General features: G+C 36.1%; 2 protein-coding genes across 4 annotated transcripts in view; both read left to right on the forward strand.

Moving 5' to 3' along the window:
* Positions 1-1,860: 1,860 nt before the first annotated feature.
* The window catches only part of HBS1L (HBS1 like translational GTPase), a 60,471-nt gene continuing 35,111 nt past the window's right edge, over positions 1,861-27,220 (forward strand). Inside the window, exons 1-5 of one of the 3 annotated variants that reach the window (XM_065733520.1) lie at positions 1,861-1,996; positions 4,408-4,473; positions 6,161-6,298; positions 8,441-8,635; positions 9,255-9,428. In XM_065733520.1, the coding sequence (XP_065589592.1) occupies positions 1,954-1,996; positions 4,408-4,473; positions 6,161-6,298; positions 8,441-8,635; positions 9,255-9,428 (616 nt within the window). In that variant the 5' untranslated portion in view covers positions 1,861-1,953. The remainder of the gene's footprint in view (positions 1,997-4,407; positions 4,474-6,160; positions 6,299-8,440; positions 8,636-9,254; positions 9,429-27,220) is intronic. The other 2 variants (XM_065733512.1, XM_065733503.1) reach the window with 2 other exon arrangements.
* Positions 9,490-12,284, forward strand: LOC136046795 (uncharacterized). Its single transcript, XM_065733568.1, has one exon. The coding sequence runs from the start codon at positions 9,524-9,526 to the stop codon at positions 10,724-10,726; it is 1,203 nt and encodes a 400-aa protein (XP_065589640.1). The 5' UTR covers positions 9,490-9,523; the 3' UTR covers positions 10,727-12,284.

The following is a 27,220-nucleotide window of genomic DNA, read 5'->3' on the forward strand; positions in this document are numbered from 1 at the left end:
TAAGCAGCTGGTGATTTGTGTAAAAACCATGATGAGGATTCTAAAAAAAACATCTTTGTAATATGATGGTCTGGTTTGAAATAAGAAATGTCACTATTTGAAAAAGGAAAATATGTTAAATTTACACAATTAATATTTTATTGACATACTAACATTTCAAAAATGTTAACAATTATGGAAGTTGAAAAAGTGCAATCTCCAAGTTAAAGCTGCTGGAGGCAGACTGCCAGAACGTTGTGAGGGTTGTAGTGCTACAGGTTCTTAATTTACTTCACTAAAGGACCAGTTGCACATGCTACATTGAGATTTTGAATTTAGAATTGTGTCACCCAACAGAAGATACTGCCACAGTTCTACATGATGTTACACAACTTTAAAGCATGACCTGTTCAACCCCACAGTTTTCTACAAGCATTCTCATTGCAAACTTATTTTGAATGTATCAGTCTGCTCATCTACTTACTGACTTCTGCTGCTAGAGGCAATGGGAATCAGCTGTTTAGAAATCTCTTACATTTCTGCTGGGAATCACTACTGTTACAAATGGTTTAGGTGCATTTTTGTCAGTGGTCTTAATCCTTCAAAATCTGCAGTTGAAAACAGTCCTAAAGACTTTTTCGTGCCACGTGGACCCTGACATACACTAAGGATGTAATGTTAAATCATTGAATGTGACAGCAGTTCTTCACTTCCACATCTTTGATCCATATCAAGAGACTGGGACAGACAGTGATCAATACAATTTCTGTCAAACCTCTGTGGTGGAGGACATTTATTTGCATCACTGAAGGTCAACATTAATTAGATATTTTTGTTTCCAGTTCTGATGTAATCCTAGCACCATATGAAAGACGAATAGATCATAAGTTTGTGCAGCTGCATGTGCTTTTCTGTACAAATTGATTAGAAATATGCAAATAACACAAGGAAACAATCTGCACATTTGCATACTATTTGTATATGAATACAAACTTTGGCTTATGTTTAACACACCCTGCCTCTGGCAGCGGTCAGGAAGGATATGCAGTTGCAGATAGAGATAGTTTTGGATTTACTGGCCAGAACGAGACAATAGCTAGGTGTCACTTGGACAACCAAGGTCTGTGTGCTTGTTGGGATGCGTGGCTGGAAGTGAGCTGAGGATACCTGGGCTGTGCAGCTGGCTGGAGGAAGCTGGATTTGCAACTGTGTCTGGACTGTACGCAAAGAAGGTAAACGAAGTATTAAAAGTCGTGAATGGAAGACAAGAGACACCTGACTTGAGAAATACTGGGGGGCTGCCTATCTATCTAGCAGTCCCTGAACAAGTCAACAATTCAAAGCTTTGACATGTAACTCTGCCAACAGCAATGCTAATCAGTACAGCCCATTTATCAGCCACCAGACTGCAATGGCTATGGGTCGCCAACAGCCAGGTCACGCTGAGCTGATACAAACCCATCATTGCAAGTTTGTAGCGTGCTTCAAATGCCTTTCTGACACCACTGCTGATACTACACAAATACATTAGGCATCTTCGAGTAAGCGTTGGCCAAACGCTGTGCTGTCTTCAAAGAGGTAACAGCTCCGAGTTTCAGTCAAGTTAAATACACATGCTTACACACGGCTGTAACAATTTATTCAGTTTGCGCTGCGACTTCCATACACACGGTTACACCTCAAGTGCCACAGGACACCTGAAGCCAGATGTGCCGCCCTGCAGCCCCCCCTGCCCGGCTGAGCCCCTTCCGCTGTGAGGGCGGAGGCCCCGCCACCCGACGCTGCCCCACGCCCGCCGATCAGCACGCGCCGCATCTGCCGGGGAAGGTCGCGCATGCGCGAAGCCGCTGTGCGGCCGGAAGCGCGCTCAGCACGCTTGCGCAGAGCGTTTCTGCGCGTCCCGGCGGAGACCAACATGGCGTCGTAAGCCCACCGTTCCAGCGTGAGCGGGCGAGCGACGCGGCCGCCGCCATCATGTCCCGGCACAGGAACGTCCGAGGCTACAACTACGACGAAGGTAGTGACGAGCAGAAGCCGGCGGCTGCGTCCGACGCCGTTCCAGCCTCGGGCCTGCCAACCACCCGTCCCTTCGCGTAATCCCGGCCCACAGCCCCTTCCCGGCTGAGGAGCCCGCTCGGCTCGAGGCGAGGACGCGGGGGATCGTCGGGCCGGTGGGAGGGGAAAAGCAGCTCGCTCCCCTCCCCTCCGCGGGGGTTGGACGAGGTGCCGTGGAAGGCCTCGCCCCACTCCCCCCAGCCCCCCCCGCCGCTTCCCGCCCGTGGCCGCGCTGCCGGCGCTGCCTCCCGCCGCCTGCTTGTTGCCTGGCAGTCAGTGGGGGAATGCGGCCCTGGCAAACCGAGCTCCGAGAGGTTTGCTGCCCGGCCCCGGGGCTGCGAAGGCTGAGCGCCTTTCAGAGGCGTGGGAGTTGCTTAAAGCCAGTATCGGTGTGACTGAGCTGTTCTTCGGGCTTTTGAAAGTTGGTGGGCCCAATCTCAGTAGAGCATGTTGTTGCTGGTGTCACGTGGACAAGAGGCAACATCTGTAGAACAGCAGCACTTCTGTGTGGGAGTGGCGTAGTTCTAGAAGGTAGAGTTGAGCATCTAAGGGAGGATCAGATATTTGTTACATCGTAGTGGAGTTTGCATGGGGTGAATGAGATCTCGTGTAAGAACTTAGCTTCTGCTTACAGTAAAGTGTCCTGTCCCATTAATGCAGACAAACTGTCCTCAACCAAGGTTTTTATTTGCGTTGGCTTGCGCTGTGAAAAAATGGGCACACTTCCACTTTATACTGATATTTTAGATAACACTTCAGTATGGAAACAGCTATTTTGTTGCCTAATTTTTTTAGGTACAACAAAATGCAGGAAATATTTCTGCCTGTCTGCTCTTGCTGTTGAGTGGACAGATGCAAGATTCAAAGATTGGATTTTGTGCCATGAATTTGGAATTTTGAGAGAAATAATTTAAATCTGTGTGTACCTTTGTGTGATCTGTCTTGCTGTTTCTCTAGTGTACTTCTACCTAATAGGAGCCCAACCTTAGACTGGGTTGGAATATTTGTACTGATTTTTTTCATCCTCTATAGGCATTTACTTAATCAAAGATTGGCTGTAATGCTGGTCCTACCTGGACCTCTGTCCTCTGTGTAATTGAGTATCCAACCTGTAGAATTTTCTTCTGTGCTTGTATTTGGATCAGTTCTTTTAACTGAGTTTGCTGAGATACATTGTAAATTGATGAAACCATATGAGGCCTATGTTGGTATTACTACTCTGAAGCTCTACTGCTTTATTACACATCAGATTTAATTATAGGTATGTATATATGTGGTCTAATATACTTCCGTCATATACTACTTTTGTAGTCATGTGCAATCTTGCTGTATGTAATAACTTATGATACATGTATGTATAATGCTTTGTTAGGCCCAATTATTGGTCTTCTGAGGTAAATATCTGCAGTATTTTTGGTCTCTTTTCATAGGAAGGCTTCTGAGCTCTGAGGAAGAATTTTCAGCCTTCATGTAACTGCATTCTATTTCTGAGCTCTTTTTGTGGTAGTGTGTTCAGAACTGAATGAATTCTGAACTGAAATCTGCTGAATTCCATCAGAGAGTATGTTGGCAAGAGAGCTGTTGATGCTGTGGAATATTTCTGTGGTTTCCAGGCTGTTCTCTATTGTTTTTTAAAAAATAGTTTATGGTAAATGAAAGTTGAATTGTCATCGATTTTTTCCTACTTTGTGTTTAGAGTTAAATTAACCTTTCACACCTTTCATCCTTATTTTGGATGGATATAGTGTTTGTAATATCACAGTTCTGTGGCCTTTAAGTTGGTATCAGAGTGCTGAATTTCTGTCTAGCTACTAGCTACTTTTTCCTCTTTAAAAAAGAAACAAACAATATTTGTGAACTTGTCAAGCATGTGCAATAATGTCTTCAAAAACATTTTATTATGCTTTTATGTATTTCATTATTCTTGGTGAAAAGTGCAAGAGAAATAGGTAAATGTAGGGTAGAAATCCCAACCTGAGCTACAGGAGTGAGGTTTGCAACAGAACAGTCTGTGGCTGAGGCTATCGAGAGGTCAGACAGAAATACTAAGGGAAGCTCTAGGGATAAAAGTCAGTAGAACTGAAGGAGCCAGAATTTAGATGATGAGGGCAGTGTTCCAAAAGAGATGGCGAAGAACTGCAACTCCTGAAAATTTTCTGCTGAGGAATAAAGCACTGTATTATTTTAACATTTAATAGTAGAACAGCTTACTAAATGAAGGAGTAAATGAATGGCAGCTTATTAATCTCCAGTATTCCAGAAGTACAGTAAGATCTTAGTACCCTACAAAATCCTGTCCTTTGAATGATTTTATGATTCTATTTAAAAATTGTGCAGGCTAATTTTTGTTTGTTTGTTTGTTTTACTTCATAGATTTTGAAGATGATGATGTATATGGCCAGTCAGTAGAAGATGATTATTGCATTTCTCCTTCTACAGGTTAGTTCAAATAATTACATACAAACGTGGTTACCATGTTTAGTCATGCCAACTGTATTACTATGGGTAGCGGATGGTCAGAATGTGCTTGATATAAATATCTTGATATATGTTGATGGTGTTGAAATATTTGCTGCCTTTAAAAAAGTATTAGTAGAATCCACCTGTGTGCAACAGTTGTGATTCTGTGTCTCATATTTGATATCTTTTACAAAACTTTGAAGGTACATGGGGTAAGGAGTCTTTGTGGGATGCACCACTGGTCCTTGCTTACATCTGTTCTCATGTAAGCTGATGTGAAGTTAATAAGCTTTTGATTGTTTGGAACATGGCAAAATTGGTGCAAAAATAGTGATGCTGTGTGCTCAGATAAGATGGGATTGGAGTGGCTTGGCCTAGCTGAATTTAACTTAGCTGTAGAACTACTAGATTGTAGTAATCTCTGAAAGATGATTAATGCAGGATTTGCCTAGATTTGGTGGCAGGGTTTTTAGACCCAGGTAGACCCTAAAGCTAGTATGGCTGATGTTGTTCTGCAGCTGTGCTGCTGCAGATGATTTGTCTGGTTCTAAATACACAGCATCTGTGATTTAGACTGTGGCCTCTGGCTGCAGGTAATTGAGTTAATTGGGTCTTTGAAAGTCTGTTTCTCTGTCATCCTACTCTTTTTAGGTAAGATAGTATAGGTGTATATTTTTACTAATTGTAGTCACATTCCCTGATATAAATGGTCTCACATTGAATTTCTAAATTTAATGCTAGACTTTTCTCAACATCTGTAATGAATAAGGTAGTTTTTTATTTTGTGATGAGAACTTGTGTATGCTTTAAAAATAAAAACAAAGTGTTAAGTTGCAGAACTAATTCTCATGTTGGTGCGCAGTAGTTTTCTTAATTCTGTGTGATTCTTTGTACAGAAAGTAGACTTAGATCACATAGTAGTCTTTGAATAGTAATAGCTGCTTCAGTTATGGTGATTGATATGGAAGAATATGCATTTAGGAAACGCTAATACAGTACTACTAATAGATATTGCATATGGTTTTAGTAAGCATTTCAGAGCTGCAGAGAATATTAAATTTGTGAGGACATTAAAAGCACAAGGGCATCAGTTTATGTTATGTTTTAAATGTTTCTGAAAATATGTAATGAGCTTGTGTTTAGCAACAGGTTTTACCTGTATATGTGTTAATATAGTTTTAAACCGTAATGGAAATGTGCACTTGTTTGAAGTTTGTCTTGAATGTACATTTTAATTCATGACCTGTATTTCCAGTGAAATTTCAGAAAGAAAAGAACATGCTCAAGTGAGATAATAGTGTGACAGTGCTATACTGTAAAAGTAGTATTTATTTGCACGCTAATTTTTTAAATTGTCACTGAAGTTTAAAAAAATAAATAAAAAGGTGTGGAATAAGATTATGAAGACATCAGACCATAGGAGGTAATTCAGAATAGAAAGGAACTGTTTTTCAGACCTGGAAAATAGTTTTTTATCTGTTTGAGTACCGAATTTGTATCTGTCTATGTAGTATAAGCATTTTACCAAGATATTTCCCAGTCTGTCTTTTCATTGTGTTGAAAACAGTTCAGCATCCTAACTTTTTTTTCTTACAATTTTTGTTTCTAAAGAAGGAAGTAATACTTGAATTATTTTTTTTTGTACTTCAATTTTTACCTAATGTAGCAGCTCAGTTTATCTACTCAAGACGAGACAAACCAGCAACGTTTGCTGAGCCACTGGAAGAGGAATATGGCTATGAGGATACAGAAGATACTGCTGGTTATTTTACATCCAGTCATCAGTTGACTGAAGCTGATAGAGGTAATGATAGAAAAATGGTAATACTCTGATCTCTCATGATTCAAAGTAGTAGACTAAGTAGTCTGAACTCAGTGTTACACAACACCACAACTACTGCTTGATATTCTGAAATCTTGTATTAGAACAGTGTGCTTCATGAGCAGTGGCATTAGTGGTGCTTCTTCAGGCTTGTCACTCTTGTAAAGTACCTGTATCTTGCTTGCTTACACTGAAATATACTTCTACTTTTGTAGCAGTTTCAAGTGTGACTGGCAAGGGGGCCACTTTCTCCCCTATTGGTGTGAAGGGAATTAAAACGACCCAGTTAAGATAGGGAGAGGTAACAAATACAATACAAATGGTAAAAGAAAGTAAGATAATAGCAAGAGATTTACAATTAGTAATTCAAGTGGGAGAGAGAGGAAGGCCAGAACTGTGCTGCTGCTCACTATGCTGCTGGAACCCCCAAGAATCATCCCCATCACCTGGAATTGGAGAGCATGTGGATGCTCTTGGGAAATGAGCATCTTAGTGTATCTTTCTCTTGGAGAGTCAGAACCCACCTGAGACTGCTAGACAAAACCAGGAAGTACAACTCTGCAGTGTGCTGTGCCTCTGCACCCAACAGCCTGTTGCATGATACAATACAGAATATGGATATAACCAGGATTACTTTCTTACTAGAAATAATTTGGTTTGATATGAAATATAAACAAAAGAACAATTGTTCTATTTCAGACCAGGTATCTGTGTAGCTTAGTATCTTAACTTCACAAATGGAGCAATGGGAGAGCATAAGAAAGTGTATTTGTACATAAAATGGTCTTTTGCTTATATTGCGTTCCAAATGATGGTAAGGTGGTATTATTTGAGAGGTGTGAAGCGATACATTTCCTTGAAACGGTGTCATTAGGTACCTGTATACTCTACAGTTTTATTGGAAGCTGTTTCGAATCCATTAGTCTTTGATTTCAATTCAGTCCTGCAGCTTTATGTTCAGTGTTACAAGCCCAGTTCCATACAGAGTGATGGGGGAAAGAATACATGCTTTTGTTTTTCAAACTTGCTATCTAATAGCTTAATTAAATGTTCTATGAAAAAAATTACAAGTCTCTCCTAGATATTAATAACTAACTTTGTGGGAATTTTTTTTTTATTATTGAGTTACTTTTATGTTAGTAAGCATGAAGTGTATTGTTGAATCATTAGAAAATAAGTGTAAATGAAATTTTGCACTTAAACATGCATTGCACAATATTCTGGAACAATAGTGTAGAATCTATAGTAATGCATAGATACGAATAAATATGATAAATTGGTGGTATGATGCACTTTGCAGCAAGAAATGATGCTGTGGAAGGAAACTGGAAAGAGTCAGTCTGTAGATGCAGATCATCTAGACAGTGCAACACACTGAGTTTTCATTATGGCTTTGACAAGGTCCACCAGTTATTATGAAGTGATATTTGAAGGAGGAAACTTATTCTGGACATAAAGGAGAAAGATGGAAAGGAAAACTAGGAGTAACCATTTCTGCTGTGAGAACAGCAGTGTTTTCATAAGAGCTGTTTTCTTTCACTATTGTCATAGAGCACTTGGAAAATTGTGACAGTGTTGCCCATTAATACAAGAGTATTGACTGTAATCAGGCTAGCTGCAGAGAATTGGGAGATTTTATCTGATGCTCAGGATGAACAATATTCAGCTAACACATCATCCAGGGCTCTACCCATACTTGTTCTGCAACAAGACTGCTGATTTAAGTATAGCTCCTGTAAACGCTTAATACAGAAGCCCATTTAACACCATATTTTTTAATTTACTAAGTGATTTTGAGGAATTTTACATTGTTTGTATTTCTTCTCTGTGGTTAGTTTTATAACATCAAAGTGTTATGATGTTGAGACTTCATGGACTAATATATACATAATAGTCAGTGATACATTCCTTATTGTAATACTTGAAGGAAATATTCTCCAGGGTTTTGGGAATAAAATCTTATTATGAAAAGAAATGAGATTAAAATCAGTTTATGAAGGTTTTATTTCTTAGCATGATATTTTTCTCTTGTTTTTATTAATCAGATGTGTGGTGCTTGTACTTAGGCTGATTTGTTAAAACTGTATTTTGTGTCAATTTGTAACAGTAATTTGTTTTTTGTAGCACGTCTTAGTTCATGCCTTGATCAAATGAGAGAAGTTTTGGCAGAGACTGTACCAGACCAAGCAATGGTGCAAGCAGTACTGGACAGTAAATTTGATGTACAGAAGGCTTTGGATCTTGTGCTTTCACAAGGCAGTAAGCAAAATGTGAAGACTAAGGATGAGGGTGCTGTGATCGTAAGAAAGACGACAAAAGGTATACAACTATTTAACTATTTGGATTCAGGATGATTCATTTCTATGTACAGTTTAATTTTGGCTTTACAGGCTGTGAAGATGATTATTATTGTGTTAGTAATTTATTGGGAATCTTAAAGAGACCAACTGCTATTTCTTTGTTCTGAAAACATTTAAAGGAAGCAGTATGTTTCACTAGTTTAATCATCAGCTTGTTGGCTTAAATTCAGGCTGCAAGCAGCCATCCTCATTTCACAATAAATTTCTGAATTTTAACGTATGACTTAATTAATGAAAATATGTCCCAACTTCTGTTCTCAATCTTCGCTTAGTAAACTGACATTCCACAGTGATTTTTTTTAAGGGTTGGGAAAGGTTAGGGTGCTTTATACTTGAATCTTCATAGTCTTTATGGGCATTTTTTTTGCTGATTTGTAAATTTGTGTAGGTATTTCAGTAGATAACAATAATTTAATTGTATAACAGCAGATATCTTTGAGTAGCACTTTGTAATTAAATGCCTTTTCATGTTTCTTCTTGATTTTTTTTTGATGCTGCTCTCTTCTTAAAAATAAATAAATGGATTCTTCATTGTGGCTGTACTTGCATCTGAAAATTTTTGGCTATTGTAAGGTAAGGAGACTCACTTTCTTTTCCAAAATTGCTTTCTAATAAAAACTGTTTCTCTTGTGCAATGGAAAATGTTGACAGCACCAACAAACCAGAGTTTGGAAACTCGACACCCAGAACTGGTTCTGCTTGTTGTTCCTTAATTGCAAATGACAAAATGCTCATTGATGTTGAAAAATCTGGTATATGCTCATCTGAAAAGAAAGAATCAAAATCTTCTTCACTTGTTCATTCTTCTTCCAGTGATGATATCTGTACAGGATCATTTTCTGAGCCTATGAATGAGGCAGAGAATCTGCTATCAGAAAGTGCGAGTGTAGTAGGTTCCATTCCTGACAGTGAAGATGCTTGTTGTAGTATAGGAAGTAACCCTTCTGGAAATTCTTCATTTAAGAAGTTCAAATGCAGGGAAACACAGGACTTGAAATCCTTGCTGATGCAAAATGTGGTTTGTGATTCTCTGAGTCTTAAAGACAGCATTCTGCCTATTTCCTCAAAAACTTTTTATGGCAATAGTGATGAAAATTTTTGCAGTCCTTGCTTAACGAGCACTTTAGGACAATTGGCTCTTGATAATGAAGTCAGTCGTACTGCAAATAGAAAGAATGAACTACTTGAAAATTTTTCTTCACTTGCGCAAAGTAGAAAGCAAGAAAACTCCTCTTCAGAGATGGCTGCGTTTCCAGTGTTAAAGTCTGGAAATACATCATTGGCTGACTTACTTCAGGAGCACCAGGAAAGCAGTGCAAGCCACTGTTATTCTTTGGCTGATCTTTATACCCAGTCAACAGCAAGTGTCACAGATGAGAATTTGGGAACCTCATCGTTATCGCAACTAGTAAGTCAACCACAAACTTCAAGTGGGATGCCTGAGTTAACAGGATCTTTGTCTTCTCTAGCCCTCTCTACAGTTTGCCCACTGAAGGAGGTTGAGAACTTAACGCTCTCTGATTTAATAGCAGAGGCTATTGAAGTAGATGATACTCAACAAAAAACAGACTTTTCCGTACTCAATGTAACTGAATTGAGGCCCTCTAAAAAAACAGACATTGATTTAAGTGTCCTTCTGAAAAATGTGTCTGCACCTGCAGAACAAAATATAATAGGACAGTCAAATGTTTTAATTCCTGAAACAAAACTTTTAAAGGCAAAGCAGGGAAAATGTTCTGGATTAGGTAAAACAAATAAAAGCAAAAGAGGGCTTACTTCTAAGAGACAGGACTTGTCCCTTTCATGGATGAAGGCTCTGCGTGCAAAACCTTCAGCTTTTGCTTTAACTTTATGTCTTCCGTATCCTCCGAAAGGTTATAAGCGACACACAGTTGGTATGCATAAAGCATTCCTTTACAGTAGACAAGTACAAGATGTAAAATGTAAGGAAGTTGCTCCTAAAACAGCCATTACACCATTTGACTTCAAAACAGCATCTCCTGATGATATTGTAAAAGCTAATCAACAAAAAGCTTTTACAAGAAAATAGCACAAAGAAAATGGAAGGAATCAATGTTTTTTACCTTGGTATGATGGAAAAAGAAACATATAGGACCTATTTACAATCCAGAATTGAGGTTTTTGAATTTTTTAATTGACGTGGCAATTCTCACTGTAAGATTGGTAACAAATTTGTATGTGAACTTTGTAGCTGTTGCACTGAATATCTTTATTTTTGCCTAATTTTCAGTGGCAGTTTAACTTTTTTTAACTTTTATGAAGTCTTGATCTTTAGTCTGTAGATAGCAACATGTACAACACATTATAAACCTCATTAGACTTTTTGAAACACCTGCCTAGGGGTGTGTGTATATATCTTTAAATGGGAAGAACACTCAAGTATTTTTTTAAATATGTCAGTTCTGCTATATAGTGTGTAGTTTGAGGAGTGGGAACCATAGTTTAGATTACAACTGTTTTATTAAATGTTCTTAAAGCTAAATCTCCTGGTAAGGTATGCAGTTAAACTGCCACTCTTTTAATTCACTGTTTATCCTCAGTGTCACTATTCTCTTTGTATCTTTATTGTACTTAGAAAATCCTTCATTTTTAAAGAGCCTCACTAACCTCAGGTTTTGATGGAAAGTTGTAATAGGACATTTAGATTTTAATAGGACCAAATCTGTTGGGGAGCAAGCACATGTAAAATTGCATTCTCTTTCTTCCATTCTCCAGTCATCTGTCAGAATGTGATTTTCAGAATTTTAGAACAGCTATTTTGTAGAGACATAAGTGGCATGTTTCATGAGTAGTTTTAGGAGAATTCTGTCATTTGTTCTAAAGTCTTTCAGAAAAGTATTGGATTAACTTCACTTTAGCATGGGTGTCTTTTCTTAATGGAAGAAAATGTTTCAGACAGAGCATAGGTGCTGTTTATATCTGCCTCTTGTCTGTTTTGAAGAGTGCTTCTGTAGTGGTGTACACATTTCCTACTGTTGCCACCTGTCACTTTTATTTCAAAGCTTAACACTGAAGGTCAGAATTAGGACATTTAGGACTGGCTTTTTGTAGCTGATGATCAGATTCTGGTACCTGTGTTAGTCAAGTTAGTGACTGTGTGTCTTCAAATTTTTCTGTTAGTATACATTAGTATGCATTAATTCTTTTGATACGTTTCCAGTGTCAGTGTTTTAGATCCCGACCAGCAAAACGTGCAATAGAGGTACTGCTGCAACTAAAAAAAATATATTTGTTCATGTACTGTGATACATTTATTCGTAATGAACTTGGCAGCTAGTATAGGACAGTAGAGTTTTAATCCAGTTTTAATCTGTTTTTCATTTAGTTTATTGTATAAAAGTAAGACAAAAACTTAAGTTGATTCCTGACTTCAGGTTGCGCTATAATCTTGTTTCTAAATAAAAACAGTTCCAGTGCTCTCAGGTACAAATTTCATCTGTGTAATTTGCTTGTTTGTCTAGTTGATGGTAGCTGTTGTTTTGTAGGACTGTCAGCAATTTGACCTCTGATCTCTTGAATGGAGTTCATGTTTCTAATTCTTACTAATAAAAGTTCTATTTAATAACAGTGCTGAAGTGTTTATGTTCTAGATTACATGTAAAGTTTAGTTGTCTGTATCCTTACTTGTTTCAAGTGCCTTAAAGCATTGAAGTGTAAGCAATACAATCCAGTGTACATACTGTGTTCTTACAAGTTCATGAGCAGGAACAGAATTGTTGTAATTCCTTTGCCATTTGGTTGAGGATCTACCTTTCTTCAATAAGATAACATCAAAGTAGATTCTTGAGCCTTCTTTGTTTCGTATGCTTGAGGGAACTTAGAAGTCTCTATAAATTGTATGCAATTTCATTGATTAGATTTAATAGTAAATTCTACTTTTTGAACAACATAAAATACTTTTTATAGCTGTCCGTTTCTCTGTAGTCAGTATTATCTTCTCACTGCTGTGAAATCCAAATGTATTTTTCCCACTGAAACAAAATGTCCTATTTGGAGAATTTACTGTTAAAATTTGGAGGTTTTCTTTTAAATGTAGAAGTAAAAAGTAGTGAAAAGCTTGCTAAAGGCATGCCTGGCTATATATTGAAGATGTTTTTACTTTCTTATGTTCCCTGTATTCTTGAAGCTCTAATTAATGTTTTTATAGGTAAAAATTTCTAATATATACATTTCAAATTTTTTTCTTGGAATTTTTTTTACTCTTTAAATCTTTGTTATGTTGAACTTTTCATTGTTTTTGGTCTGTTTTCTCAACCTCTTGTCTGCTTTTCTTTGTCTGACATTTCTTAGCATTTATATTAAACTTAGAGCTGAGTACTGGACATACATGGAAATATATATCTATGGACTCATTTGGAAAGCATGTACAAGATGTAGGTGGCAATGTGTAGTACTTGGAATGGTTTTGCCATGAGTTTCATGCAGATAAAACTTTTAATACGTGACTGATGCCCAAGGGCATCAGTATTATGTTTATTAGAGTTCTTACTATGGGATTGATACCTTAGTAAAAAAACAAAAAAAAAAAAACTTTGGATCTTGTTTGCTAGCTAAATTTTCATGTATAAATATTTTTTTTCACTTGCATGTATCTCAGTATTGTCAGCGATCAGTGCATGCTGTTCAGTATATAAGGAGTGGGGAAGGGATTTTTCTTCAGTTTATAATACTGAAACCTCAAATGAGGCTTGAATTAATACAGATTTGCAGGCTAGGCTCTTTGAAGGTTCCTAAATGATAATTAATTAGAAATCAGGTTTATTTTTCAGCAGAGGCTATTTCAACACTTGGAAAATTCTATATTCTTTTTCAAACCAAGGGTAATGTTACTATGTATGCTTTTCAAGTGGATAGGATATATTAAGTTCCTTCATTTCTCCTTAATTTCTCCTTAATTTCTTTAATGCAATTAATGAGAACCAGGTTTCTTTCATCAGTGATGTCTTAGGATACTCCGTAAATATAATGGTATATGGCATTTTTGTATAACAACTCTGTTTCTGCCTGTTTGATGCTTAAAATAATTGTATTTTATTGTTGTATGTATATATATAATTTTTTCCACTCAAATTGCAGCTACTGTATATTTTTGTCTAATGTGGGTTAATTGTATTATTTCAAAATCCATATTAACACTGTAAAGTACTTATGTCTGTGTTGAATATGGACATATAAAGGATTACGGTATTTGGACTGTATATTCTGAAGGTATTGCATACATTAAATTTATTTTGAACATTATTTTTAATTAAGTGGATACTGATTTTTTTTATATGAAATTGTTCTGAATATTGCTTTGTGTGCTTAAATAAAATGCATATTTGAAAATAGTCTTAATTACAGTTTCTCGTTGATTTACTTGACACAGTTAAAGTAGTGATTGAATATTCTGTAATTGTTTCTGATGTGGAAACACTCACATTCGTGTCTACATTTGTGCAGGCATTATTTTTTCAGTGAAAGATTGCCTTGGAGAAAGTAGGGCAGAAACTGATATGTACTAGTACATCTTCAGACTGTATTCAGGCTCCAGTTTACTTTTGGTTAGAAATGGGTGTTTGAAATTATGTAGATAACTTTGATAGCATTTTAAAACCATAATAGGGTCTTAAAAATGAAAGGATATCAGTGAAATAAGAAAAAGGCACAAAATAGTACTAGCTTTCTAGATCTTTCTTGCAGTAGAAGGTACTACAGTAGCCTACTAAATAAAGTTTCTGAATACCTTTTCCATTTTTCTCTTCTGGGTTTCTTTTTGTAGCTGATAATTTTATCAGAACTTGTTTTGGAAAATGAGTGTGAATTGACTTTGATTTCTATCTTAACCTGCTTTAGAAAGTCAGGGCAATTGAAAGTAACAATAAATTATGAGAAGGCTATAAAAATAACAGCACCCAGTTAGATTTCAAAAATGATTGCTTCTGCATATACTTTAATGTAATTATATTTAGTTTAGTTTTTTTTTTAATCATGGCAGAAAAAATGGTGCTTTTTTTCCCCCTCCCAACTTATAGGATGTTAGGAGCAGAAAATTCCAGTTTTAAAATGATGAAATCAGAACTTCACATAACTGTTATATGTTTTTTTTTTTTTAATTCAGTAATTACTCTTTGAAGTAACTTCTAATTTGTATTGTTCAGACAATTCTCAGGATCTTAAAAAGCAGCAAGGTACTTCAGTTTCTCAAACTACTGCACAATAACATTGTGAAGAGACTAGTTGGTGCAGGGGGGCAGAGCTTGCAGTTCTTGTTCTGACTTTTTTTCCTCCAATCACGTGATTCAAATTTCTTTTTCATTACTCAGCAATTTCTAAAAATCAACACACGCAGGAAAGTTTCAGAGCAATTTCTGCAGAAATGAATAGCTATTCAAAATAGTCCTATGATGATAGGATATTACACAAATATGTAGGTATGTAAACATTACATAAATGTATGTACAATTACAGACAGTGTCTGTTATAAGGGCAGTAGTTTAGTTATATACACAGTCATTCATGTCTGAAATCTGAAGTGCCCATTTTTGTAAAATTCTTGTGATAAGTCTTTGTATGAAATGTTGATTATGAGCTGTGGTTGGGAGTGGAAAAAAACCCACCAAATTTCATTGTTTTTAAGAAATTCTATTTTACTTTGAATTGCGAAGTACTGAAGAGGTGAAGGTTTGCTGTTTTTTTTCTTTGAAAATTGAAATTGTTTTTATTGGTAACTTGTCCTTTTTTTTTTTTGATTTACAAGAAATACAGACAGCTGGTAAGCACTTAGACTGATTTATGTTCTGTTCATGATGCTCAGTGTTCTCTTCAGATGTTGAGGAAGTGTTACTGCTTTAAGCTGTATATACTTGTGTGTGTGCTAATGGTTTTGACCTTACAGGATTTTCTGTAGGGAAGTAAGAATCATTTTTTGTGAAAGTGATGTATTTGCTCTCTGTTAGAAAACAGAGATGAAGTAAAAGCCAAAGCCAACGTTGTTTTGCTTTATCTATTTTCAAGGAACTCTATCCTGCTTCCCTGATTGCTGTCTTAATGGGCAGTTCAGAGAGAATAGAGTCTGTGTTTCAATATTACTGTGTTATACAACCAAATTACTTGTTTAGCTGTAGCGTCTGTTGAAGTACTCTTCGGCCTACCCCCCTTTCAAAAAATCAAAGCAAATTCAGTTTGTGAGATTTCACCTAAAGTGATTGTTGAAATGAATGATTCTTATGAAATGATTCGTAAGCATCTGTTGTTGCAGAAATGTACATTTATGTTTATGGAAACATTACATTGCATACTTAAAAACAGCCTGTTAAAAAACAAGTCTGACTTTTGAGGTATGTCTGTAGTCCGTTGGTTTTGTTATTCCTTTGTGGAATAACTCATCATCATTCTCTACAACTTTCTGTTAGTAAAGTGCCTAGAAGGTAACTAGAACATGTAAAATGATTGAAATGATATGTTTTTAAAGTCAATTGATGCTTTGTGAGCAGTTTCTATTCACAGATTTCGAATTTGTGAAGACATGGCCCATGTTGTCTTATTCTTTTTCTACAGCAGGAATATGGATGTTCTGAAAAAGTTATACTAGTGAAGTATTCATTCATTGTCATGTCAGTAGTAGGTGAAGATGTATCTATAAATCAAAGAATGAAATCATAATATGTATTTTTAAAGCAGTGATCTTCATATATGTAGCATTGCTCCAGTGTCTACTTTTTTTCTGAGCAGTGGCTGTTAGTGCTGCTCAGATTATGCTGTGAAAGTGCACTGTTGCAATATGGTTGCTCTCAGCGTTGTCAGAGTAGCTTCTCTAGAAGTTCAAATTTCTCAAAAATATTTATGTAAAAATGGTACCTTCTTAGTCAAAAAGGTATGCATTATGTACGTACTCATTTCATTTCTGTTTGCTTTTTCTGTCTAAACTACATTTTCATTTCTTATTACCCATGTTAGTATTACAGAACAAATACAGATACTGGTGAGCGAGCTAGATTCTATTCCATTTCAGGCACTGTTAACGGAATTGTTAACCACTTTATGACACTAAGATTTTTGGTTTTAGTTATGTGTGAGCAAGAAGGAGGTCAAATCTCTGTAAATGTGCAGTCCTTGCAGGAAATTATAAAAAAATACTGTGAGCTGAGCGTGTTTAGTTTGGTGTTGGGGTAGAAAGGAAGAGTTTTCTTAATGATAGTCATTGTCACAGTTGAACTGTGTAGGGGATGGCTATTTTGTACTATGGTTGTTTCTCAGGACTAGCAGCTAGAGTTATAGAGTTATGTGTATAAATATTTGGTGAAAAAAATAAAAAGTCAAAATAGGAAGTGAAGCACAGGAAGTTAAAATGCCTTACTCATGATGTGCCTGATAATCTAGGAATAGAGCGTAGGTCTAGTTTTCTAGATATTGAACTATGTTGTTTGCTTGTGGCTGTTAATAGTATTTATCATACTATATTATGGCAAGTATATATATTATATTATTTAGATATTATATACTATTTTATAGTGAGTATTTATTCCCTGACATTTATTGTTAATTTCTAATTTTTATCAGTAATGCAATAATCAGTAGTTCTGGTTGTTGAGATGTAGACAGAACTTTTTCAAGAATATGACCCACAAGCCAAACAAGTAGATGCTTAGCTTGTGTTTTGTTAATGTTATCTGTCTTTCAATTTTCTAGAATTCATTCTGTGCCTCTCCTGTGTAAATATCTTCTTTCGATTTTGCCTTACACCAAAAGCAAATGGAAATCTCACAAGCATTACCACGAAGTGAGTTAATGTAATTAGTTTTCTCTTATCACTCAGTTGACTGCAGCAAGATTTACTTTTGATTCTGTTGATTTTGGTGCTGTTTCAATTCAAGCACAAATAATTGTTTTTTTTTGTTTTTTTTTGTTTTTTCTGGCTTCATATGCTGCAACTGAGCATTAATATTATCAGGTAACTTTGTCCACTTCCACTTTGTATCATGATTAGGTGATCTTGGAAGTCTTAACTGAGAAAGCTCACGAGGTGTTGTTTTAGGAAGAATTGCAAAGAAATCTCCAAGAATAAAAATATTCTGAAGTTTCATCATGATATCCAGTATACTTTCAATACTTAGCTCTAATCCTTTGATTTTGCCCATTTGAAAATGTTATTTGTACCTAGATATTGAAAAGAAATATTTTTTCTCAACTTCCATTGGCTTTACTCATTTTCCACTAACAGTGGTTTTCAAATGCCTGCTAGAGTGACAAGAGCCCATTATACGTAGATATGGCATGTATTCAGCCTGTGGCAAGGGGAATGTGTTCTTCACTGAATGGAAATCTGACATGACTAGTGATACTACTTTCCATGATTTAAGATATAACTGATAATGTAAGACTTCAGTGTTTTAGGTAAGAAAAATGTATTCGCATACTTCAGGAGTAGCTACTGAGTCTTGACACTAAGCTACTGTGTGGGTTTTAGAAAGGAAGTGGCTTATTTCAGGGAAAAATGTGTCACCAGTATTGAAAAGCTTCTTAAAATCCTTTGAGATGTTTCTTTGAGCTTCTCCTTATACATACCATACACCTACACTGGAAAAAGTGACACTCCAAGTGTTTTCAGAGTTTTCTTTTATGGTCCTTTAACACTACTATCATTTGCCTTTTTCAGACAATGTATAGTCCAATACAGAGTAAATCGTAGTTGAATGCAGTGTGTATGAAAGTTGAGTGTTTTGCTTGGAAACTAAGAGATCTTAGATATAGCCATTTTTAGGTTTTAGTTTTTTTTTTTTTTAAAGAAGCTTAAGATTCCAGGAAAAGTGCAGTGATCCTGGGGAAACAGTAGCTTTGCTTGTACAGTGTTCTATGTCAGTCCTTTCAGGTCATGGTAAATATGACCATTATTTCCTTTTCTTTGTGTCCTTAAAAGGTAATGTGAAAATGTTACAGAAATCTCAGATGTGATTGCTTGAGTGCCAGGAATGTATGGTTGAGAGACTGTTTTCAGAAGTCTTCCTAAATTGAAAACCAGTTAGGCAATCCATTCTCCACTATGAGTTTTGGTAAAACCTATTTTTCTGCTGTGTGGGGCAGATTCTTATGTGATTTTTCTTTGGTAACATGAGAATTATCTATCTGTAAATTTACTACTAGTATTGAAGGGCAGTTTTTTTCCCTTAAGGTGGTGATTGGAAAGTCAGTATAGCAAAAATGACCCAGTAGGTCTGTTCTATTTCTCCTTATATTTCATTTTTTCTGTGTGGACCAAGTGTTTAAAGTTGCTTAATTAACACGTAAGTCAGTACTGAATGTCCATTATTAGAATGTCACTCTGAGGTTTGAATAAATGTGCTCAGAACAGGAGTCTTAACATGAGCATTCTAAATAATCAAATCATCAGGCAGATTGCTAGGAGAAATACATATAATAATGGTTGAAAGATCTAAAGTGTTAGAGAAGTAAGTAAAAAGTTATTTTCTTGATAGGATTTTAAAGCTCTGAAAAATTGTGTTAGAAGTCTGTGTGACCTCATGAAATAAACTTGTAAATAAATGAAGAATATCTTATTTGAAAACATTACTTAAGGAGGTACTCTTTTCATAATTAAGTCTACTGCAAGGTTATTTTATAAGTTTTTATCAAACCATCTATCTCTCAGGTTTTTGTTTGCATTGTCCATGAGAAAAGATTTAATAGATTTAATAGCTTTAATAGATTTTAAGATTTAATAGTCTGAGTTCTTCAGCAATAGTGTGATCATTTCAGCATTCCCAGCCAGCACGTTCCCTGCTAGAAACATAATTCAGTTATGCTTGCTTTAGTGGTCTTTTAAATTAAAAGCAGTTTAATGCAGGCTGTTGACATCTTATCTGTCTGTTTTCTGAGGACAAATACTGTGGGTTTTTTTCTGAGAGAATCTATTCGTTGCAGCATGTACTGCTTAGCAGTTTCACCGATCAATTATTGCTGCTGTAGTGCTAATGCACTGTCAATCCAGAAGCTGTAACTTAGACGTTTGCATTTGCGTACTCAAAGCAAGGCTGTTGACAAGACAGTAGTATTTCACACTTGTAAACTGATGCAGTTCAGCTTTAGGAATTAGTGCATCACCTAAATGTTATGAGCATATCAAATTCAAAATTGTGGGAGTTAAAAAAAACAATCAGAAAACTAAAATATATGTTATCAATGAAAAAGGGGCTTGAGCTGTACATGTAAAAGTTACACATGTAAGAATTCAGGAATGAAGTTGAGAAGCAAAAGCCAAGAAGATGTTAAACTACAAGCAGAAAATGCAAAATTACTTTACAGTGTCTTTTATTTTAGGTAACTTTCACAGCAGGTATTATTTATCCTGGTAAAATGTGTTGCCAGTACCTACCTTATCTCTGTACTGTCTTCTTAGTGTGCTTTTGCAGTATCATCCTTTTTTTTTTTTTATTCTGTGTCATTCAGTATTGTCACAAAACCTGATAGTTACATGCAGTACTGTGTTATGTCACATATATACCAACAGAAATGTTGCACACTCTCTACCTGTGTGCCTCTGTACCCAGAATGTTTTGACCTTTGGTGACAAAATATTATCAACTTTTTATCATCTCAACTTCTTTGTATTTTCTTTCATGATAAGTGATATGTTTCAGAATTCAGAGTTAACTATTAGAAATAATTTAAGTACCAGATTTTTGTTGGATTTTTGTCTTTTATTAGACCTGTTCCATGAAGCTTAAAACATTTTAGATTACTGTCAAAACTGTACAGAATTACAGTAGAAATTTATATGTAAAAAGCCAAAGCCTTGGAAAAATAATGTTGCTGGTAACTTCAGCATGGAAGAAAGCTGTGTCTGTGGAACCTGTGATGCCTGACTGACAGACAGGGAAGAACTGTGACTGGTTATTGCTTCAGTCATTCTTCCATATTTTTACTGCATTTAAAAATCGAGGCTAAGTGGAAACTTTATATCTAATTAATTCCAAAATATAAGTTGAAGTTGTTTTGAGTACTCCTTGAGTCCTTGCTACCACCTTTCTGTGGTTTTAGAATCACATTTTCCTATTTTTAATGTTTTCCTCTTCCCTGTTGCATGCTTACATAAATAGGAAAGTGAGTAACTTTTCTTGTCAGCTAGGGTGAGTCTGGGTATATGCAAAGAGCAGCTCAATGCCTAAGTAAAAAAAAAAAAAAAAAAAAAAGGAGAGGGGAATTGCCTCTTAAAGATCTCAAGTAAATGTTTTTAAATTAAGAAAATATGATATAGCGTATGATTTCTTTGTGGTTTTTTTTAATATCATTTATATATGCTATTGATAGCATTTATATATGCTAAGAAACTTGCAAGGCTGTGGTTGCTATCTGTGCACATGTAGTTACTGCTGGAAATGTCTCTTTACTTTTCTTTCACTGCGACAAGGAAGAGGAAAATGTGGAAAGAAAAGAACTTCAGTCTGCGCGGGTTCCTCTCTGTAGTCCAGGTAGACTGAAATGCACTTCTTCAGACTGGCAAATAAACTTTTATCTTCCTGGTAGTCATCTGCATCTGATGAATCTTACAAAACTTATTTGAAACTATGTATTGTGTTTTACTGTATTCAGGTTTTCTCCTAGACTAGGGTCTAGACTAGGGTACACAGCTTTTTATAAACCAGTTTTGGTCTCTTGAAAATAGTTTCATCAATGAGCAGTAGAGCCTCCAATGCTGTGCTTCATGTCCCATGTATACACATAATGTTTTCCAGATAATGTATCTCCCTTATTCAGAGTATGGTAACGTCCAGTCTCCTCTTTTTTTCTAGACTTAATCTTTTTCATCTTTGATAACTCGGGAATCTTGATGTATTTGGCTTGGGGCAGATGAGTTCCTAGGAAATTGTGGAATAGTTAAAGTAATTCTCAGAGGGATAATGTACATAAACTGTGCAAACGTAATACAGAATTGTATTGTAAATCAGGCTTCAATTACCAAGGGAAATCTTTATGTAAATTAGGAAGTTTCTTATTCAGAAGAGTAGGACAGTTTTTATAATATTTTCCTAAATTTTAATGCCAAACAGATTTTAATGTGACTTTTGCTTGTTAGATGTATGTTGCTATATGTGTCAAGTAGATTTTATCTTGCTTGCTTGCATTTTGTTTGATTTTGCATGACCGGAACATCTTACTGCAAGTTTCCTTGATAAATAGAATTACTACCTAATACCAGGATTTTGTCAGTTTGCTATGAAAGCTCTACAATCAGCGTAATGCTCTCGTATTAGGTTCACTAACTTCCTATTAATATCCACTGGCAGCATCCACAGTGTATTTCTTATGAAATTGTCCTTGTTATGTGCATTTTGTCACAGCATGTTTGTGTACAGTGTGGTGCATGATGGTTTAATATTTGTCTCTGAAGTTGTAGAGAGAGATGGTGAACTTTTTTTTTTTAACTTCTGTCATTTTTTTCCCCCTAATACTGGAGGTTCTTGACTGCAGAGAAATTCAGTGTGCTTAATCAGCCAGCTGCATTGATGGAGCCTGTATTTGTTTTGCAAGTTAAATTTGGAGATACTTAGCAGCTTTACACCTAGCTTTCAAAGATCCTTTCTCTGTAAATGTGTTGCCTCTCACACATGTAAGTAGTGAAGTGCACTAAAGCTCATTGATAGGTTGTTCTGCCAAATGGGTAAGAATCAGGCAGAAAGGGCCTTTAAAGACCATCTAGTTCCAGCCCGCCTACCATGGGCTCCCATTCAGCCTGGCTTGAAAACTTCCAGGGACTGGGTATCCACAGGTTTTCTTGGTGACCTTTGCACTGCCTCATGTGAACAGACATTTCCTTTTGTCTCTTTTTGCTGTTCCAATATGGTTGGAAAATGGCATTAAGGAAAGGAGACTCTGAGTAATAATGGAAAGATGTTATGACTTTATGGTCCTTAATATAAACATAGGGGGAGAGCATCACTGTTAATCCCTAATATTAACTGTCAATTGATAAATGTAATCTGTTGTACTGAATTGGTAGGAATTAACATATTGTAGAAACTTTTTCAGTTTTTCAGTTTTTCACATGTGTACATTAAACTGTTTCATTAATGGCTTTTTAAAATCAACTTAGTTCATACATCACTTAACTTCTTATAAGGTTGTACATTTCCTGTATAATCTTAAGTTTGGGGTATAAGAGAGTGTTTGCAATTACAGAAGAGGCAGACTTTTCAAATTTGGATTCCACCTTTGGGAAGTGCTGTTCTGTAAAATCCTGTAAAATACCATGTGTGAAGTACTTCTACTCAATCCTTATTCTTTCAGTAGGGTTCTTGCATCATCAGGGGCTTAACAGCTGCTAGGTCTGGAAGTTGTGTGGCTTGAGGCAGTCGCCTGAAGGGGGGTTGAACTCGATGATCTCTAGAGGTCAATTCCAACCCCTACAATTCTGTGATTCTGTGAGGACTCTTTTGCATTATTCGTTCATGTGCATCATTTCATGAGCAGTATGATTATTTTATGTAAGCATTTATATTTTTTCTCTAAAAATTCTCCTTACTGTAGGTAGCTACTTAAGTGGCATCCAGAACAAATACTTGTTCTGAAATAAATGTGCATCTAAATCAATGGTCATAAGATACTATTCTGCAAGACTGCCTTACCATAGCACCTGCTGTGAGTGGTAACATGATATGTCCCGTTTCCCTTCGCATTCTTGTGTCTTTGGGTACTTTTTTCCATCCTGATTAGCAGGCATAACTTAGTGAGCTGGAGGTCTCATGTACAACACTTATTTTTGCAAAGCAGGCTAATTTTTAGAAGTTCAGTTTTTACTTCTTACTGTTTTCATCTTCATTTGGCCATGTCTTCCGGAATTCTGGTTGTCATTCTTGTGAATGCTGTCAACTTTTTCCTTGTCAGTTTCCTCAATTTATTAAAATAGTGAAGAAATTCATCCACTAAGCATACCTTTTTTTCCAGCTTCTGTTTTGCAGTAATTTAGAAAATGACCATGCCTAATTTCTTTGATTACAATGATGTCTTTTACTGTTCCTTATTTTGGGACATAGGGTAACACAGTAGTTTCTACCATGTCATTATTCTTGTTTTTCTTTTTTGTTTCCGTCAACTATTCTTGTTTGTTTTCTCTTGTCTAGTTGTAGTATTTAGTATAGAGAGTTGCTGTTCTCCTTGGTGAGAATATTAAAGTTCGTGTGTGTAGGTTGCTCCAAAAGTAATGTGTCCTATTTATTTCCATGGAAACTGCAACAGATACAAAGAGCATGGTAACATTATTTGTTAAAGCAAATTCTCAGCTGCAAAACAGTATTTTTCAGAATAGCCACCATCATGAGCTATGTGTTTTTGCTAGCAGTGAACGAGAGCCCGTGTGCTGTGCTCATAAAAATCTGCACCAGCTGAGGTGATCAACTGTCATTTCAGCTGTTGTCACTGCTGAAATGCACCATTCAGTGCCTTACTATGCTCCAAGTGAGTGTCATTAGTGAATGTCAATAGGTGCAATTTCCTTCATGTGAAGGATGCAGTGGAATTGCCAGGCCTGAACCAATGGTTGAGCACCAGGTGAGAAGAAATGGTTGACCCAGTGAGCTCAGGTGCAAGCAGTGTACCTGAGTGATCAGAAGGGGTGGACCCTTTGCCTCTCCTCGACCTCATTTAACGGTTAGCAGCTGAGGGAGCAGTATCTTTCCTGCTAGAGGCAGTCAAGGGTCTTAATGTTGTTTATGGTATGTTATGTATTAAGTTTCTATCAGCTACTAACTACTGACTTTGTACCTAGTTTTACGAGATTCCAGAGGTAGGCCCAAATTACGGGTTTGGGAAGATCTTTCAATCTGTCTCTTGCATGGGTGGTGGTAGTGTGATGAGGATATTCAAGAAATCAGTTTTGTCACAATGCAGAATAAAAACTGTCGAAATACTCTTTATTCCATGCTATATTCTCCCATCTTCTTAGCTTCGTTCCTGTTGACAAACCCATGTTACCATTCCTACCATCTTTGGCTTAATCTTTAGTGATATAAATACTGTCATTTCCTGTCATCTTCATTTTAGGTAAAGCATTAAAAATTGGACTCTGTTGCTTACTTTTTGTAAAATATGTAAGTAGAATACCTCTATCTTTTGCCTTTAAAAATACAAATAGAAAATGGGACATTTCTGAGGATTTACTGTTAAATTAGCATAGCCTTGAGAGCACAAATACAAAAGTCATTGTCAATCTATCACTCTTGTATGCAGTAACTGTGTGATTAAGTGCATTTGTGATTCATTTTGCTGTGGACAGTGTATATTTTTGTGTATATATATATATATGGATTTCAGTAGTTGAAATACCTGACCTTGAACATTCAGATTTTTTTTACAGTAGTGACTTAAAAGCTGCTAAACTGCTTTTTTTTTTTTTTTTTTTTTTTTTTTTTAAGTAGATATTGTTATGTGGTTAAGTTATTCTTTTGGTCCTCTGAAGCCAGAAATCTTTCACTCTGAAAAATGTTAATGAGCCTTATACTGTAGTTTCTTTTAGTTCCTTGTAGTTTCTGCAGCCATCTTTTACACCATGGAATGAGATCAAGAGTATTTTCCTTATACAGGGCTGACTTTGCGGAGAAATAGAAAAGTGGATGTGTGAAGAACTAAAATCTCAAATTCCCTTATTAGAAAATATTAATTCTCCCATATGTCATCTTTCTGGCCCAGTCATGTTGTAATGTGCTTGTAATGTCACCAGCAGAATAGTAGATTTGAAAATTCAAAGAACCTAAATTAAAAAAGGTTTTAGCTAATCCTACTTTGAAAGTTTTTACTGTACTAAAATTTGACAAAATAGAGTTTTCTGAAAATCAAAGTGAAAATATTTTCAGCTTCAGCATGCTTAATTGAGTAGTACTAGTGTATATATATTTGTCATATGATGCTTTAAAAGGGCACATTATTAACATTCTTGGGAAAGTTTGTGGAATAGTTGTGGAAGAGCTGAACAGATACAAGGTGATTATACTCGTGTGCTGTCAATTTGCCTGTATTGTTTTCTTTTTTTTTCCCTTATAGTTAACTTCTGGTTCTTACTGAAGATATTTTAGTGCAGAAATAGAAGTTGTGGATTGGGAAAGATTTCGTTAGAAAATGCTTAATGCTCCTGTAATACAGTCACTGAGAATGTCAGTGTGTGTCCATGTAAAAGGTGTGATTTTTTTTTTTCCCCCTGAAATAACTGGAGGATGTGCAGGGAAATAGCACCATCATCTGGCATTATAATATTAAGAATTAAACCTTGAAGTTGCTATCTGTTATTTTGAGGAATTGAATTATATTATAATTATAATGTACATATTGTACTTTCAGTTTACATACTCATTTTGGGCCAGGCTTTTAACAGAAATTCTGTTCATTTGCATGGCCTATGTACCCTACTCAATTAAGGGAGTAGCAATAGATAATATCTTTTTAGGGTTATCCTACAGACAGTGCTGACTCTGCTCTTTACATGACCATTTATGGTAGGAAGTTGCACTTCAGAAACATCGATCTGAGCGTTTTCTAAATCACAGTGAAAGACAATTCACAGTCATTTGAGAAAAATTCGTTGAATTAGAAAACACCACCAACGATTTAAATGTTTGTGTGGGAGAGTAAAGGTGCTGGTACAGAACAACTGCAAATGTCTAATACGTAAATTATTTTTACAGCGAATTGTAGCTTTGGTTACGGATTGAGGAGGGATGTCATTGGCATTACTCGAGAGCAGAGCAAGAAATACACCTCCCACAAATAAGGTTTCAGTAGTTACAGGATGAGTTGCAATGAGTTACAATTATGTGAAGGATTGAATTTTAGACCATTTAGCTATAAGGAATGGGCACAGTAGATATGAGAAATACTGCAGGCACATTGTTGTCTAGGACTTGACAGCTGAATAAGTCACTGTTTTAATAGGTGTGAATTCCTATTGGGCCTTCAAATGTTTACATGTTGAAAACGTCAAAAGGAGACAGCTGATATTTGTGTAATCTCTAGAAGACAGACATCCCCCCACAGGTCTGCTTTTCCGTACAGTAGACCTCTGCTCCTTTTACTCTGGAGGTGTTGGCTTAATGAAACTGGAAATCTTGAAATGAGAGTTATACTCCAATGACGGTGTCTTTCTTTCCTCTAGTCTGGTTTACATTCTCAGTTTGCAGACTGAATAGCCATTTGTATGAGAAGACTTTATCAGTGATCTGCGTATATAGAACTGAACTGTGGGTTCCCTTTTTGAATATATTGCTTAAACATGACTTCAAGGTGATTGCTGTTTGGAATGTCATATTAAATCTGGAAACTGAGAGGATAGAGTTTAATCTACCAAAGCTCTGAATGTTCACAGCTGTGATAGAGTTCAGTAAGAAATTTTACATGTAAAATACATTATACCATTTTCTGAGACATTTGGTTTTTCTGGGATGTCAGATATTCGAAGTTATTTCCCAAGTGGAATAATGACATTGCAAATAAAAAAATCTACTAAAATTGTGACAAGAAGTTGCTTGTGAAACCTGTGGGTACAATGGCAACGAGAACAAAT

This window comes from Cyrtonyx montezumae, unplaced genomic scaffold (genome assembly GCF_038088225.1).
Source record: "Cyrtonyx montezumae isolate F1298 unplaced genomic scaffold, pur_monq_1.0 scaffold_0, whole genome shotgun sequence".
NCBI lineage: Eukaryota > Metazoa > Chordata > Aves > Galliformes > Odontophoridae > Cyrtonyx > Cyrtonyx montezumae.